This window comes from Acinonyx jubatus, chromosome D2, assembly GCF_027475565.1.
Source record: "Acinonyx jubatus isolate Ajub_Pintada_27869175 chromosome D2, VMU_Ajub_asm_v1.0, whole genome shotgun sequence".
Classification (NCBI taxonomy): Eukaryota; Metazoa; Chordata; class Mammalia; order Carnivora; family Felidae; genus Acinonyx; species Acinonyx jubatus.
The window spans coordinates 23,861,874-23,880,105 of record NC_069393.1 but is presented as its reverse complement, the minus strand read 5'-3'; the positions used below and the strand labels follow the sequence as shown (position 1 = coordinate 23,880,105).

At 41.1% G+C, this 18,232-nt stretch overlaps 1 protein-coding gene across 2 annotated transcripts in view; it reads right to left on the bottom strand.

The window, feature by feature from the left end:
* The window catches only part of NRBF2 (nuclear receptor binding factor 2), a 36,819-nt gene extending 21,814 nt beyond the window's left edge, over positions 1–15,005 (bottom strand). The window contains exon 1 of one of the 2 annotated variants that reach the window (XM_015088326.3): positions 14,745–15,005. In XM_015088326.3, the coding sequence (XP_014943812.2) occupies positions 14,745–14,990 (246 nt within the window). In that variant the 5' untranslated portion in view covers positions 14,991–15,005. The remainder of the gene's footprint in view (positions 1–14,744) is intronic. The other variant, XM_027062091.1, reaches the window with a different exon arrangement.
* Positions 15,006–18,232: the final 3,227 nt, after the last annotated feature.

The window sequence follows — 18,232 nt, the reverse complement described above, 5'->3', positions numbered from 1 at the left end:
ACAGCACAGAGAAGCCTACCTGGGATTCTCTCTCCCTCTCTCTCTGCCCCTCCCTGCCCTCCAAATAAATAAACTTCAAAAAAAAAAAATAATAAAATACAGTTCCTACTAAGCTCCTGTTACACACCCAGCAAGCAGAGTCTCTGTACAGAGCTTGACTGCCTAGATTCAAATCTTAGCTTGAACACTTATTAGACACATGAAACTGGCTTTCTTAACTTTCTGCCTGAGTTTTCCCATCTCTAAAATGAGAGTACAGTGAAAATTAGTTAAAAGACAATAAAAGCCATGGCAATCCCTGCCATTAAGTTCACAATATATAGTTGGGGAGACTAGACTAAATTGTTTTGGTTTTTTCCCCTAACTGAAGATACTATAGGAAAATTATCTTGGTAATATTTCTTATTTTTATGATTATTTTTAATACCTCTTATTTTTAAAACAAATTTTAAAGATCTCTAATTTAGGGGCACCTGGGTGGCTCAGTCGGTTAAGCGTCCAACTTCGGCTCAGGTCATGATCTCATGTTCGTGAGTTCGAGCCACATGTTGGGCTCTGTGCTGGTAAGCTCAGAGCCTGGAGCATACTTCAGATTCTGTGTCTCTCTCCCTCAAAAATAAACATTTAAAACAAATCTCTAGTTTAAAACTGATCTCTTTAAATACTGTTCTTGGTAGAATCACAGCCATTAAATGTTAAGTCCATAACTATGTTTCTTCAGTAACTCAAAACAGCAACAAAAAGCAACTGAAATGGAAAATGTTGGTGAGAGATTCTAAAAGCAGTTTGGGCACTCATATACATATATATATCTATCTATGTAGATCTCTCTCTCTCTCTCTCTCTATATATATATATATATATATATCTTTAATTTTTTTAAGGGGGGGGAAGAGGGAGGGAGAGGGAGAGAGAGAAAATCTTACGTGGGATCCACAGTGAGGGTGGGTCCCAACAAGGGGCTCATCCCACCATGACTGTGGGATCATGACCCAAGCCGATATCAAGAGTCTAATGCTCAACTGACTGAGCCACCCAGGTGCCCCTGGGCACTGATATATTTTAATTCTGTTAACACGTTTTTCTTTTGCCAAGTATTTCAAGATACAGTAAGATTTATGGAAAAGGCTTTATCTTAATATTTCATATTCATTCAGAAAGGATAAAAGACACTACAGGTCTTTGAGTGGTTTCACTAACAATTCAATTTAATGTTTAAGAATGCATCTATTTTGAGTACTGACCAAATTAAGCTTTTTTTTTTTCTTAAATAAAGTATCAATATTGACCAGGAAACTGTTAGACAGAAAAGGCAATGTAACACTCTTCAAGAGCTTCAACTCCATTAACTCATTTTCATCTCCCTAGCTGGTAAATAAATGAGCTCAATTTTTTGTCTGTTTTAACCCTCTGGATTTCTTATAAAAATGTATAAATCTTTCATAAAAATCAGTGTTTTCTAAACTAACAAACAAAACAGAAACAGACTCATAAATACAGGGAAGAGGGTGGGTTGACAGATGAAGTAAAGAGGACTAAGAAATAAAAACTTCCACTTATAAGTCACAGAGATGAAAAGTGCAGCATAGGGTATAAAGTCTATAATATTCTAATAACATTGTATGGTGACAGATGGTGACTAATTATGGTGAGCACTGAGTAATGTATACAACTGTCAAAACACTATGTTGTACACCTGATACTAATATATAACACTATGTCAACTATACTTAAAAATAAAAAAAAATGGTGTTTTCTTTCCTGTCCTAATTATCTTTTATCATTCTAATAGGTCACAGTTAACTAATCATTAGTAGCTGTATCCCATAGGATACATATATTTTTTAACTCAGGTATAGTTGACATACAAAACATTTATTTAGTTTCAGGTGTACATGATTTGATATTTGTATATATTGCAAAACAATTACCACAGTAAGTCTTTTAACATCATACACCATACACTGTTACAAAAAAATTTTTTCTTCTGCTCAAGACTTTTAAGGTCTACTGTCTTAGCAACTTTCAAATATGTAATTCAGTATTATTAACTATAGTCACCATGTTATATATTGCATCCCAGGACTTATTCATAACTGCAAGTTTGTACCTTCTGGCCTCCTTCATCCATTTTAACCTTAGTCACCGTGGCAACTACCAATCTATCTATGAGTTTGGGTTTTTGTTTTGTTTTGCCTTTTAAGTTCCATCTGTAAGTGAAATCACTTAAATTTGTCTTTCTCTGACTTTTTCAAATAGCATAATGCCCTTTATCTCCATTTATGTTTCATAAGTGGAAAGACTCTGGGTTTTTTTGTGGCTAAGTAATATTCATTATATAAATACCACATCTTTATCCATTCATCCATCAACGGGCACTTATTTTCATATCTTGGTTGTTACAAATAGTCTGTATATCTTTTCAAGTTAGTGTTTTGTGTTCTTCAAATACCCAGAAGTGGAACTGCTGGATCATATGGTATCTCTATTTTTCTTTTCTTTTTTTTTTTTTAAATTTTTTTACTGTTTACTCATTTTTGAGAGAGAGTGAGAGCACAAGCAGGGGAGGGGCAGAGAGAGGGAGACACAGAATCCAAAGCAGGCTCGAGACTCTGAGCCGTCAGCACAGAGCCTGACGTGGGGCTTGAACTCACAAACCACAAGATCATGACCTGAGCTGAAGTTGGACACTTAACTGACTGAGCCATCCAGGTGCCCCATGATGTCTCTATTTTTCATTTTTTGAGGAACCTCCATACTGTTTTTCATAGTGCCTGCACCAATTTGCATTCCCACCAATAGTGCACAAGGGTTCTCTTTTCTCCACATCCCAGCCAACACTTGTTATTTCTAGTCTTCTTGATACTAGCCATTCTAACATGGGTGAGATGAGGGGTGCCTGGGTGGCTCAGTCAGTTAGGCATCCGACTTCGGCTCAGGTCATGATCTCACTGTTTAGGTCATGATCTCACTGTTTGTGAGTTTGTGAGCCCACATCAGGCTCTGTGCTGACAGCTCAGAACGTGGAAGCCTGCTTTGGATTCTATGTCTCCCTCTCTCTCTGCCCCTCCTCCCCCTTTCAAAAATAAACACTAACATGGGTGAGATGATATCTCATGTGGCTTTGATATGCATTCCCCTGATGATCAGCGATTATTAAGGATCTCTTCACATACCAGTTAGCCATGTGGATGTCTCCTTTGGAAAAATGTCTTTTCAGATTCTCTGTCCATTTTTTAATTGGACTGTTTGTTCTTTTTGCTATTGAGTTGTATGAATTCTTTATGTATTTTGTTGGACACTAACCCCTTATCATATGCATGATTTGCAAATATTTTCTCCCATTCAGCAGGTTGCCTTTTCACTTTTCATTTTGTTAATGATTCCCTTTGCTGTGCAGCTTATTAGTTTGATGTTCCACAAAATTATATTTTCTTGATATTCTTTGTTGATTTTCTTATTTTCTTTACTTCTTTATCAACAACTGTTGGTAAGCAGTTATATCATAGCTATATCATAGCTCCCAATGACCCCTGCCTTCCGGTATTCATACCCGTATGTAATCTCTTCCCCTCTAATGTGCACTAAACCTAGTGACCTGCATCTAAGGAATAGAATACAGCAAAGGGGAGGGGATGTTGCTTCTCTGATTAGGTTACAAAAGACACTGGCTTCCATCTTGGTAGCATTCACTCCCCCCTTGCTCACTTTTTTAAAATGTTGATTTGATAGAGAAAGAGAGCTGGGGAGAGGTGGGAGGGGCAGAGAGAGACAGAGAGAGAGAGGGAGGGAGGGAGGGAATCCCAAGCAATCTCCACACCTGTCAGCACAGAGCTGACAAGGGGCTCAATCTCAGGAACCTTGAGATCATAACCTGAGAGGAGATCAAGAGTCAGGAGGCTTAGGGTACTGAGACACCCAGGTGACCCTCCCTTACTCACTTTAATAAAGCCAAGGGTCATGTTGCAGGCTGCCCTACAAAAAGCTCTCAGGGAAGGAACTGAGGGTAGTCTGCCAACAGCCAGCAAGGAACTGAATCCAAAAGCTGATTCAAAAGTCCTCAAGGAACTGAATTCTACCATCAGCCATGTGAGTGAGCTTGGAAGCAGCTCCTGCCCCAGTGGAGCCTTCAAATGGGACCACAGCCCCAGATGACACCTTGATGGCAGTCTTATGAGAAATCCTGAAGCAGGACCCAGCTAAGCCATATCGTTATTCCTGCCTCACAGAACCTATGAGAAAACAAATGTGTACTGTTTTAAGCTCCTACATTTTGGAATAAGTTGCTGTATAACTCATATCTCATACACTAATAGTATGGCATCTTTGTCTTTTATTGTAAGCTGCCTCAAATTCTATTTAGAAATAAATCTTTTTTTTGTTTTTAAAGTAAGCTCTATTCCCAACATAGGGCTTGAACTCACAATCCCAAGATCAAGAGTTGTGTGCTCTACTGACTGAGCCACCCAGATGCCCCTAGAAATAGATAATGTTTAAATAGGGAAAGCAGTGACTGGCCAATCCTCGTAAGACTGTGATACCCTATCACTGAGTATTAGATTTCATGATACTATAATCTCATATTTAAGTACTTTCTGGCATTTAGAGTTTATTAATAAACTGATGTAATTTTGCTTTGAGAACCTCTTGAATTCTCATGGAGATGAGCAAGCTAACCATTGTCTTACCCTCCAGCTGTAGACAATTACAAAGCTGGATACAATATATAAAAACAACATTTTACACTGGACAAAAAAATAACAGAAGGCTACAACTTTAAGAAAAGGAAAAAGTGCAAGGTGAGGCTTTCTTTCTGAGAGCACTTTCCAAAATGCAGTGCAGAAAAACAAAACCCAAGCAGAAGGTGGTATCTACTTGGGGAAAAGAAATGAAGAGTAGAGCAAAAAGGCTGGAATTTGAGGAGGGTCCAGGATTGGAAAGAATTACACTGAAGACGACAACCTAAAAATATGCATACAAAAGTCCTTTCAGGTCTGTAGCCAACGTCTAAGCTGCACATGCACCAGGTTATAATTCCAGGAGGCCTAGCAGACACTCTAAGCAGACATTTCACAAGCTACACGATGTTGGAAAGACAGGCTGTAGTTTAGACCTGAAGAGTATAGGGATGCTGGTGAACATCGGAGACTTTCAGTTGAGAACCCAGAAAGGTCAGCCCCCGGAGTAAGAATCACACTCTAGGCATTATGGGTAAAACTAAAATAGACCCACCCTAATAAAGCCTAAAACCAAGTTTAGATGGATCACGGTGATCTGCCAGTATTTTAACCGCCAACCAGAACAAAACACTCTTTAAAGGAAGATGCTAACTTCAGTCTCTACAACATATCATCCACAATGCATGAAATGTTAAAATAACCTTACTAAGCATGTGAAGTAGGAAAAAGTGATTGATAATAAAGAGAAAGACAATGAAAACAGATCCAGAGATAATCCATGTTGAAATTAACAGCATGGAACTCAAAGCAACTATGCTTAAGATGTTAAAGAAAATACAGAAAGAGGATACAATAGATGAAAAGAAAACTAGAGACATAGGATGAAAGTTCTGTAAGAATTGGGGACTTTGTCCTATTCAGTTAAGTCCTTGAGGTCCAGAACAGTACCTGACAAGAAGGTAGTTACTCGTAATATTTGTTGGTTAGTTGGACAAGGGAATGAATGGTAAGTTGCAAGGAAGAATGGAAGAAGTCATGTTAAAGCTGGTAACAGGGGCGCCTGGGTGGCTCAGACAGTTATGCATCTGATTCAGCTCAGGTCATGATCTTATGGTTCACGAGTCTGAGCCCTACATCAGGCTCTGTGCTGACTGCTCAGAGCCTGAAGCCTGCTTTGAATTTTGTGTCTCCCTCTGTCTCTGCCCCTCCCTCACTCATACACTGTCTCCGCCCCTCTCTCTCTTAAAAACAAACATTAAAAAAAGAAAAAATAAAAATAAAAGTTGGTAACAAAACCAAAGACTGGAAAATGCTGACAGAACATTACTGTATTTCAGAAAAATATCAGAAACAAATCCTGCATCAAAATGTAAAATAACTATATATATGGATATACATATATACAGAAAAAGAGTTGGTCTTTGATGTATTTACTTCATTCACTATTTCATCCACCCAATCTCTAGGACATTTTAATCAGAATTTTCCTACTCCCTCTCAATTAAAAATGAAAGCACGAGGGGCACCTGGGTGGTTCAGTCAGTTAAGCATTTGACTTAGTTTCGGCTCAGGTCATGATCTCACAGTCTGTGAATTGGAGCCCTGCATGGGGCTCTGCACTGACAGTGTGGAGCCTACTTGGGATACTCTCTCCCTCTCTCTCTCTTTCTCTCTCAAATAAACTTAAATTTTTTTTAAGTTTTAAAAAAAATGAAAGCACGCTACTACAAAATCTTCTAAAACCTTTATAAAAAGTAAAACAGTAACGTCTTACTGTGTGCCCTGTACAGATTCCTCCCTTGCTGAATCCTCCTCAGAAGAGCCAACCCTTTACACACATCCCACTGGTCTCTGTGAACTGCTCTTCTTCCAGGCAATCAATATGATTCTTGTGGAAACTGCCATATTCTTAATTACCTCATCCCCTGGACACTAAAGAATTCATTCCACTGCATTTTCAAACTTAGGGACAGAGAATATGTCAAGAAAGTTTTAAGTGGTCCTAACTACTGTGACATTCAGGAATTAACTAAGTCTGCAGAGACATAAAGCAGTCAAGCCTGAAGTGGCAGAGGGAGAATCTGATCATCTTTAAGCCTCAGGTCCCATACTTTCTTAGACCTACCTGCAATGTAGCCCTGTCCTTCCTGCACCTTTCTTTGGATTCCAATCAATTACCCTTTCAATAAATTATCCCTTTTGGCATAAACTAATCTGAAGTGGCTCTCATCACCTGCAACCAATGAAAATCCTAGCTAAAACTAGATCACTTAATGACTGCAGCCACCAAGAAGTACCTTCTACTTCCACATGCTAACTGCTTCAGAAAAAGATTGGGGTGCCTGAGTGGCTCAGTCCATTAAGCGTCCGGCTTCAGCTCAGGTCATGATCTCACGGTTCATGAGCTCCAGCCCCATGAGTTGGAGCCCCATGAGTTCGAGTCCTGTCCGTGTCTGGCTCTGTGCTGACAGCTGGGAGCCTGGAGCTTCTGATTCTATGTATCCCTCTCTCTCTCTGCCCCTCTCCTGCTCACTCTCTCTCTCTCAAAAATGAATAAACTTCAAAAAAATTTTCTTTAAATACAGATTAAATATTGTCTTTTTTCCCCAAAGGAAACAGTGTTACTTTCTATTACTTTCCATTTAATTATTTCCGTGTCCCTGGGGAAAGCTGTGTATGTAAAGATGACAAGAAAAGGAACACCATACCAAACACAATATCAAAAAGGCAGAGGAAAGTATAATGTACTCTTGAACCTTGTGGTAGGGTCTTCAATAGAGAGCAATGGAGAAGTCGCATTCACTCTCCCTTCCACCATCAATTCACTGTAAGTCTCCTACAGGCAAGTAGTATCTCCTAAGTAAGTACTGAATTGACCTCGGTCAAACTAATATAATGCAATCACACTTAAGATAACTGCTCAAGTGTTAGAGAAGGCCAAGACCTATTTTTGATTTTAAGTCTAAGGATCAACTTCTCCCACATGCAGCTCTACTGCATCTTTTTTTCTACCTCATTTTCAGTTGCTTTTTTTCAGAACTGCCGCCATCTGCTGTGAAGGCAAATTACAGGATACAATCCACCAATGAGTTCTGAAATCAATTTAGTGGGTCAAAACCATCATTAAAAAAAATTTTTTTTTTTTAACATTTATTTGTTTTTGAGAGACAGAGACAGAGCACAAGCAGGGGAGGGGCAGAGAGAGAGGGAGACACAGAATCCGAGGCGGGCTCCAGGCTCAGAGCTGTCAGCCCAGAGCCCGATGCAGGTCTGGAACTCAGGAACAGTGAGATCATGACCTGGGTCAAAGTCAGACGCTTAACCGACTGAGCCACCCAGGCATCCCAAAACCAGCATTTTAAAAAATCTTAGTAAATATTAGAGTGCATGATACACAGTATTATAAATATATATATACATACTCTACATATGTGCATATACACACAGACGTACATTTATGGCATCATAATGTTTCAGTTTCAGCTTTTTTTTTGTTTTGGGTGAAATTTATGAGGGCCCTTGCATTTTACACAATCCCAAGAGACATATGCATAATGTGACAGCTCTACATAGTATATACATATGTATGTGTGTACTGATCATTATGTAAGAATCTCTAATTGTGGATCCCAGTCAAAACATGGGCAAACACTGATCTAATAGTAAGACCAATATTTTAATGAGAACCTTGCTTTCAAATCCCACTGTCACCACTTATTCTGCATGTCAATGTCTTCATCAGTAAAATGGGGAAATAACAGCTACTAAGAAGATAAATAACACAGGTGACCCTTGAACAACATGGATTTGAACTGCATGGTCCACTTATATATGGATTTTTTTCAATAAATACAGTGCAGTACTATAAAGTATTTTCCTTATGACTTTAGTATTTTCTTTTCTCTAGTTTATTGTTAATACAATACATAATATGTATAACATATAAATACGTGTTACTGTTTATGTTATTGGTAAGACTTCCAGTGAACAGTAGACTATTAGTAAAGTCTTTGGGGAGCTGGGAAAACTGAACAACATGAGGAATGAAAGTGAACCACTTTCTTTCATCATACACAAAAATAAATTCAAAATGGATGAGGGATGGCTGGGTGGCTCAGCCAGTTAAGTGTCCAACTCTTTTTCTTTAATTTTCTTTTTAATGTTTATTTTTTATGCTATATTTACTTTTATTTTTAAATTCCTACTGTTGGGTTTTTTTTTTCTTTTTTTAAATTTACATCCAAATTAGCATATAGTGCAACAATGATTTCAGGAGGAGATTCCTTAGTGCCCCTTACCCATTTAGCCCATTCCCCCTCCCACAACCCCTCCAGCAACCCCCAGTTTGTTCTCCATATTTCTGAGTCTCTTCTGTTTTGTCCCCCTCCCTGTTTTTATATTATTTTTTGTCTCCCTTCCCTTATGTTCATCTGTTTTGTTGTCTCTTAAAGTCCCGATATGAGTGAAGTCATGTGATTTTTGTCTCTCTCTAATTTCACTTAGCATAATACCCTCCAGTTCCATCCACGTAGTTGCAAATGGCAAGATTTCATTCTTTTTGATTGCTGAGTAATACTCCATTGTATATATATACCACATCTTCTTTATCCATTCATCCATCAATGGACATTTGGGCTCTTTCCATACTTTGGCTATTGTTGATAGTGTGTGCATGCATGCACAATGTGGGGAGGGGGAGAGGGAGAGGGAGTGGGAGAGAGAGAGAGAATCTCTGTCAGTGCAAAGCACAACACAGGGCTCAAACTCAAACTGTGAGATCATGAACTGAGCTGAAGTCAGATGCTCAACTGACTGAGCCACCCAGGCGCCCCAAGGGTCCAACTCCTGATCTCAGCTCAGGTCTCGATCAGGGGCAGAATTCACGTGGGACTTCGTGCTGGGCATGGAGCCTACTTAAAAAAATAAAAAAATAATCAGGGCACCTGCATGGTTCAGTTGGTTAAGCATCCGACTTCAGCTCAGGTCATGATCTCGTGGTTCATGAGTTCAAGCCCCATGTCAGGCTCTGTACTGACAGCTCAGAGCCTGGAGCCTGCTTCAGATCTGTGTCTCCTTCTCCCCCCCCCCCCCCATGCTCTATCTCTCTCTCTCTCTCCACACTCACTCGCTCAAAACTAAACATTAAAAGATTAAATTTAAAAATAAATAAAACCAAGATGGATGAAAGACCTAAATGTGAGACAAGAGATAGTGAAAATCCCAGAGAACACAGGCAAGAATCTCTTTGACATCTACCATAGCAACTTCTTACTAAACACATCTCCAGAAGCAAGAGAAAAGCAAAAATGAACTATTGTGACTTCAAGATAAAAAGCTTCTGCCCAGGGAAGGAAACAATCAACAAAACTAAAAGGCAACCTCTGCAATTGGAGAAGATATTTGCAAATGACGTATTCGATAAAGGGTTAATATCCAAAATATATAAAGAACTTATAAAACTCAATACCTAAAAAACAAATAATCCAGTTTTAAGAAATAGGCAGATGACATGAACAGACATTTTCCCAAAGACATACAGATGACTAACAGAAACATGAAAAGATGCTCAATATCAATAACCAGGAAAATACAAATCAAAACTATAATGAGTATCAGGCCACACCTGTCAGAATGACTAAAATTAACAACACAGGAAACAACAGATGTTTGTGAGGATGTGAAGAAAAGAGAACCCTCTTGCACTGGTGGTGGGAATGCAAACTGACAACAGCCAAATTATGGAAAGAACCCAAATATCCATCGACTGATGGGTAAAGAAGATGTGGTGTATATGTGTATGTATGTATACATACACACACACACACACACACACACACACACACACACACACACACACACACACACACACTGGAATATCGTGTATATATATTATCCAGCCATCAAAAGGAATGAAATCTTGTCGATGTGGAAGGAGCTAGAATGTATTATGCTAAGTGAAAGAAGCCAGAGAAAAGCAAATACCATATGATTTCACTCATATGTGGAAGAAACAAAACACATGAACATAGTGGAAAGAAAGAAAGAAAAAGAAAGAAAGAAAGAAAGAAAGAAAGAAAGAAAGAAAGAAAGAAAGAAAGAAAGAAAGAAAAGAAAGAAACCATAAAAGAGACTCTTAACTATAGAGAACAAAATTGAGGGTTGCTGAAAGGGAGGTGGGAGGGGGATGGGCGAAATGGGTGCCAGGTATTACGGAAGGTACTTGTGATTGAGCGCTAGGTGTTATATGTAAGTGATATCACTAAATTCTACTCCTGAAACTATTATTATGTGATACTGGAATTTAAATAAAAATGTGAAACATTTAATAAATAAAGACTGTTAGGGTCATGGAAACAAATATTTAAATTTATGTAAATACTGGTAATACAATGGAGGCATATTTAAATTATGTTCTCATTTGTCATGATTTCGTGGTTCTTGAGTTCCGGCCCCACATTGGGCCCACTGCTGTCAGCCTGTCAGCACAGAGCTAGCTTCAAATCCTGTCCCCCTCTCCTGCCCCTCCCCCACTTGTACTCGCTCAAAAATAAATATTTTTTAAAAAGGGTCAAGTGTATACATAGTGCCTGATGCCAATCCCAGCACTTAGTAATTGTTGGGTAAGTCTTAGTGCTCTACCACCTTTCCCCAGTCCTTCCATTGAGCCCCACCTAACTTGTGACAGGATGAACTTTCCTTGAAATTTTTCAGGGCAACAAGGAAGTGGTTCAAAACAGCCTCATTTTTACCTTAAAGATTTTACCGCCAACATAATTAAGATATGATAATTACAAAGAATTCAGGTATGTAAAAGGCCATTCTTTGAAACATGGTATTGGATTCCTTGTCTGAGATGAGAACTGACCACTCTAGAGAGAAGCTCAGTTACTCAACAAACATTCTCGGCACCCTTAATACGGCCAAAAACATACAACTGTGGCCACAGTCACATGGACCCTGTTCTCAGAGTCTGCAGAGTAGGTAAGCAAAGCATGAGCAACAGTCATGTGTAAATTAGTCTGACATCACTTCCCAAATAGGCAGTAAACAAATTAAAGAACTACAAATTATGTCACACAAGTTTTGACATTTGCTACCAGCACAGCACCCACTTTGCCAAAATTAAATGGAAAGAAAGGCCTAAATATACACCAAGTAACTTTACAAGTTACAATTTTTCCATATTAAAAATTCACAGAAAGAAATAAAAAACTGATGAAACAAAACTTATTTCAGTCCAAAGACTAGCTATTCCCCCCAACGATGGAAATATGATTTAGTTTATTTTTCGTTTGTCCAATTTCAAAAACAAGAGAACTAGAATACAATGTCTGTATTACATATTAAAATGACTATTTTGGGGGCACCTGGGTGGCTTAGGTCATGATCTCACAGTTCGTGAGTTTAAGCCCTGCACCTGGCTCTCTGCTGTCAGCACAGAGCCTGCTTCGGATCCTGTCTCTCTCTCTGCCCCTCGCCCCCCTCAAAAATAAACATTTAAAAAATAAATTTAAAAAATGACTAAGTTGAACCAGTCTTTTCTGTATCTTAAAAATCTACTACCAGCAGTTAAGCCTATATGGCCTTTACTCCAAACCTAAGAGAATCAACACTAAAGCAGAGACACTAAATGACACAGAATCCACAGTTCAATATAAATAAGGAACATATTGAAATGAAAATGGTGAGTACTGTACATTAATTCAGAAGTACTGCTAGAAAAGGTCATGATACTAAAATAAGTTGTGACCCACTGATCTAAGTCATTACTTAATTTCTCTCAGTCTAGGCTTATTTCTCTGTAGAACTGGGAAGCAGTTCTTCCTAAATTCCAAGGATGCTCTGAGAACACATATTTATAAATCTAGGTACTGTAATAAGTCCTTATACAACAAATCTGGACTACACTATAATGTCATTAGAAAAAGCCTGTATAAACTACTGGGATTTTCAAAGGTACTCATTAAATCCTAGTATTGAGAACTATTTCTCAGGTTCAGTCAACTTGATACTAAGTTGTTTAACTGACATAAAAAAAGTGATCACCTTCAAAAAACAAAAACAAACAAAAACAGTCTTTTAAAACTGAGTGACAAATTCCGAGGCCTGCCACTGGTACTTATTTACAAGTACAATTCCAATGATTCAAGTTAAATGTTAATCTCTGTTCAACTGTTCTCTTCTAACGGCTCGGCTACAACTCATATCTTTCAAATCTCAAATGGTTTCAGAGTTCAAGATGCCAAATTTCTGATACTTGTCCACATACATTTTATCTTAGCCTGTTTAACGAGGCTCTTTCCCAAATTCTCCTCTATAAAAATACTATTGTCACCATTTAACTAATTTTTCCTAAACTGGTGATTCTGCTGCCCCATCTACAACTGTCACCCAGCTGCCGTCTTCTCACAAGCTACCATACACTAGTGGGGCACTTGGCTCAGTATATACTGCAGCCTCTGGCCAAATAAAGTGAAGCTAACTGGAACTGAACCAATGGTCATTTTGCAAGGACACTTGAACTTTGAAGCACTCTGTAAACTGCTGGTTATTTCTAATAATATTCCTGTGAAGTTTCAGTATTGAGCCACCCATTCTATTTCACTGTAAACTATATGTGACCTTAAAAACAAAAAGTGCAAGATGTGTCCCTGGTTTTTAAAAACTCACAAATCTAGTCCAATTCTTTTTAAGTGTAAACAACTCTTACCAGTGGGGGTGGGCTTAACTTAAAACTAGGAGGCGCTTCTCAGAGCAGCTAACCTGGCACCAGTCATTTGGGAAAAACAGCTTTAGGTCCTAGAATCTTAGGCTTTTCAAGCTCAGCAAATCCAAACCTCATTTTACAAATGAGATTTTAAATTAAGAGCTTATGGTCTGATTACTATAATAGCTAACTCTTACACTGTACTAGGGACAAGGTACTGTTTACACCTATTTACTCCTTTAATCCTCACAACAAACCAGGAAAGAGGGTGAGGTCAACAAACGTACCCAAGGTCACACAGCTATTAAGTGTCAAAGCCAGAACTGATACCGAAGCGGTAGAGCTCCAGAATCTATAGTCTTAAGCCACCGTGCTCCATTGCTTCTCTATAGAATGGTTTAAATGAAGCCGGGGGTCTTTCACGACACTAGGATTCAGAGTTCCAACCTGACAAACGAATTCTCCACACACCCTTTCCCCAATGCCAACATCGCCCACCAGCGCAAGTGAACGGCATGCAAACCTGTGCCTGTACAAGTTCCTCCTGTCTAGCTACAACCTTAAGGAATCTTAAGTAACCAAAATAGGTACCCTCTAGGAAACCAAAAGATGCAGTGGTCAGTCAGAAAAGAACTCGTGCTTCTCGTTTCTGTTTTAATGAGATCAGAAAAGCCTACAGTAATAAGTAAATGGCCTATGAGCGCTTTTTCTGAAGGGGCAAACATCTACCGTATTTTCACGATGCCTAAAGTGATGAAACGGAGCTAAAATCAGGGACGGCCCTGTTTTCTTCCAGCTGTCTCCAACTTATTCGAGAAGGGTGATCCTCAGTTTATGCATCTGAATGTAGGCGAGAAATGAATGGGTGGAGGAAGAGAAGGGGGTGAGAGGGGGTATTACTCCAACTCTCCACCGTAATGAAGCTGAGACTTCAGACCCTATGTATTAGAAGTTAAAACCAGTATTTCACACCACTGCTGCGCTGGCCGGCTTCAGTGCCCCTCCAGGCTGCAGAGAGGTGGTTACGTGGCGCGTGGAAGCATTTCCTCTAGCCTGAAGAGTAGGTGGCTTTCCCGGCTGGTGGAAGCCCCTCACTCACTGCACTGCAGCAGGGTACGCTTCGGGGAGCCGGGAAATGAGACGTGATAGCTTCCCGGGGATGCCAGAGGGAGCAACGTCTGGGGCACCTTTCGCGTAGCCGATGTGGGACCACGCCTGCCCCCCTCCTCCACCCCTCAGGACCACCCCCCGCCAAACCCGCCTCCCGGCCTCGAGGGTCAGCAGCACGCTGGAGGCGCGACAGGACTCCTGAAGCAAAGGCTCCCGAGGGCGGACACGACCCTCAGCGGACTACTCACCAGATTGAGGGGTCCTTCCATTACTTCCATAGACCCCGGGGTAAACGGCGGCCTGAGGAAGGGGAACGACGGCGCCGGAGCACATGGAGGGAAACAGTAGTAAGCAGGGCGACAGAAAGGCGGCTGCGGCAGCTGCCCCTCTCCGCGCCCCGGGAGCCAGCAGTGGGCGCAGAGGGAGCAACAACCGCACCACTTCCTCCTCCGGTGGCGTGCCGCGGGCCCGCCCCCCGCGCCGCGGCCACGCATGCGTCATGGCGTCACACGTGGCTGGTTCAAGGTGGGAGTGAGGACCGGGGAGTGGGTGGGGCTCAGGGAAGGCGGGGCCGGACTGGCGTACACTCGCTCGCGGGCTATCTTTCCTCTCGCGAGAGGCGTATCTTCAGCTGCTTGAAGTCTTCTCTGACGTCACGCGGGGATGGGCATCCTTGTTGAAACTTGAGTAAAACGGCTGAGTTGTGCTCTTGGCCTCTCAGGTTTTCTTCCAGCATGATTTTTCCCCCCCCAAATCCCTCAGATTGCTACGCCTTCTCTTGCTCTCCAGTCCTCACCTTCATTCGTGTACCTGATTGATATTTTTCAAAAATCAGATTTGAGAGGTGCCTGTGTGGCTCAGTGCGTTAAGCCTGCGGCTGCAGCTCAGGTTATGATCTCGCGGTCTGTGAGTCAGAGCCACTCTTTGGGCTCTCTGCTGTCAGCACAGAGCCCGCTTTGTAGCCTCTGTACCCCTCTCGGTGCCCCTCCCTCACTTGCTCTCTCTAAAAAGTAAATAAATGTTAAAGAAAAAAAAAAGCAAAAGCAAAAATCAGATTTGAGCAACGCTAAGCCAGGCCCTGGACTAGGGAAACAAATAATTATGGGCTCAGCCCTCAAGGTGCTGGCAAACTAATAAAATAATATGGATTACAAATAGCCAGATATAATACTTGATTAAGTTAACAATTGTGCGCTAAACCACTGTGCTAGGTTCTTTCTGTCAAGGAATTCACTGACAAAAAAATTAGTTGTGATTTATGCTGTAAAGGGAACAGACAGGGAGCTGTGATAGAGGCACCATGAGTTGCACAGCTTCAAAAAAATGAATTTGATCAAGAGTTATGTGAGCTTGGAAGAGGACCCCAAGCTTCAGCTGAGACCACAGCCCTGGTGTACACCTTGATTGCAGCCTTGTGAGATCCTGGGCAGAGGACTCACTGAAGCCATGCCCAAACTCCTGACCCATGGAAATTGTGAGATAATGGATGAGTGTTGTTTTAAGCCAGTAAGTTTGAGATAATTTGTTATATGGCAAAGAATCCTATTACAGACTCCTTTGAGGCAGTAAAATCCAGAGGCAGAACTTTTCTTGATAAACCATAAATGTGGGTAGTAAATACATGTTACTGCACTAATAACTAGTGGATGTTTAGTGGACAGTTTTAATACCTCTAAAGGAAACTTCAGTGGCAGATGGACAAGGAAGGAAGGAGAGTATGATGTATTCAAGCACTCACCAGTGTTTGAGAGAAACTTCAGATCAGCAAAAGAGAGGACATGATGGATATACACAGCCAAGTGGTGAGACAGACATTGTATCCACCAGCCCTGTTCTCTGCCACTTGCTGTCATGCTATTGACCTGACCAGTCATAGGCTATGAAGAGCATTGGGGGCATGGCCATGTCATCAAAGGAAAAGGTCGCAGGCCTGCAAAGACTTTAGAGCTATCCCAGCTGATTCCTTTGAAATTTGGGAAACAGCAGCTGCACTTGAAGCCTGCCGATGGCTGTTTTCACTACTTGCAGGTATGTATTCCTTCAGACACGTGGACAACTTCTTTGCCTATTGGGAAAAGCCCATTTATCTCCTGAGACCATCGGTGGAGGGTTATAGAAATCCTCAGGCTCTCCTGGCTGGGAACATAGTGGACATGCCTATTACTGAGTCAGATGAGAAGAGCTCACACTAGGTCTCTGCTGCAACTCGCAAAATGGGGCCAGAGGCTTTTGGAAGAACATTTAAAAGCTGCAAAGCTTTCTGCTTTCTGTGGCTCACCTGGAAAATATATCTCATGTTAAAGAATCCATTCCTAAATGGCCCACCACTGACAGACTTGCCACATTGGAGAGGTTCCAGAATTTACCACAAGACTCAATTTCAGATATTCCTTATATATTACCTGCTCTAATCTCATACCCATCTATAGCATCATGATAGTTCAGTCTCTTCTTGAATGCTTACTACTCCAATCAAAGCAGATGAGTTTTTTTAAATCTTTTGTTTTAATGTTTATTTATTTTTAAGAGAGAGAGCATGCACACACATGAGTAGGGGGAGGAGAGAGAGGAGGACAGAGGATTTGAAGTGGGCTCTATGCTGACATCAGAAAGCCCAATGTGGGGCTCTAACTCACAAACTGAGATCATGACCTGAGCTGAAGTCGGAAGCTTAACTAGCTGAGCCACCCAGGCACACCTGTTGTGGTGTGTTTTTAATGATTAGAGAATTCTTCCTTTGTTTGAACTGTAATCTGTCTTCCTGTGACTGCCATGCCCTAAGTTTGTATAAATCACTATAACACCTATGTGTGGAACACATGCACAATCTGTTCCCTGCTATCAAAATGTAATATGTGCATACCCTTGATTCAGCAATTCCTATAGAAATACTAGCACAATTATAGAAAATAAAGGTATGTGAGGACGTTCACTGGGGCTTTGTAATAATGCTTTCCCTAGTTTGGGAACAGTTCAAGTAAATATAGAAGGATCATTTGACAGAGATGCTGTAGAGGGCATTCCTGCATCGAGTAGGAGCTTCGATTGATAACCTCAAAAGTTTGTGTAGTTATAAGCCTTTGGTGTGCTCATTTACAGGAGGAGAGGAGAGCAGACCCTTCTGGTCTCCTGCTCCATCTTCTCTACCTTTGTTGTTTCTGCCAGCACAGGAACTCCATGGAAAAGGGCATCAGGATAAGGTTAGTATCAGGAAGGTTCACATGGTCCTTGAGGTGCCGGGGCAGGGGGGGGGCCCCTCTGATTGTACCGTGGAAAAGGGAGTCCAATATGCCTCCCACACCTGCCTCATTTATAGACTGCCCAGTGAATCCACCCAAAGCACAGTCTCTTCTGTAGTCAGGAAACCTACAGGGCCACCAAAGGGGCAATAACAAGGGTAGCAGCAGGGGCAGCAGCAACAGTGCTGGGCGCAAGGCAGCAACCAAGTCTGCAGGCCGAGGACAGATCATCAACACAGCAATGTCAGGAGCAGCCAGCAAGGGCCCAGGAGGGTGAGGAGCCAGCATGGTTATGGCAGAACCACTGACATGCCCTCAATGGGTATTTAAGTGGTTGTGGCAGGTGCTTCTCACACGTCCTTGAAAGGTACTTCCAGACGTGATGGCAAGTCCCAACTAGATGGGGAATTGTTCTGTATCCAAGCAGGGCAGCAGGTAGATGGGTGCTTACTGTTGTAATTTCCCTATTTTCCTATGTCTGAGGACATATAAAGCGA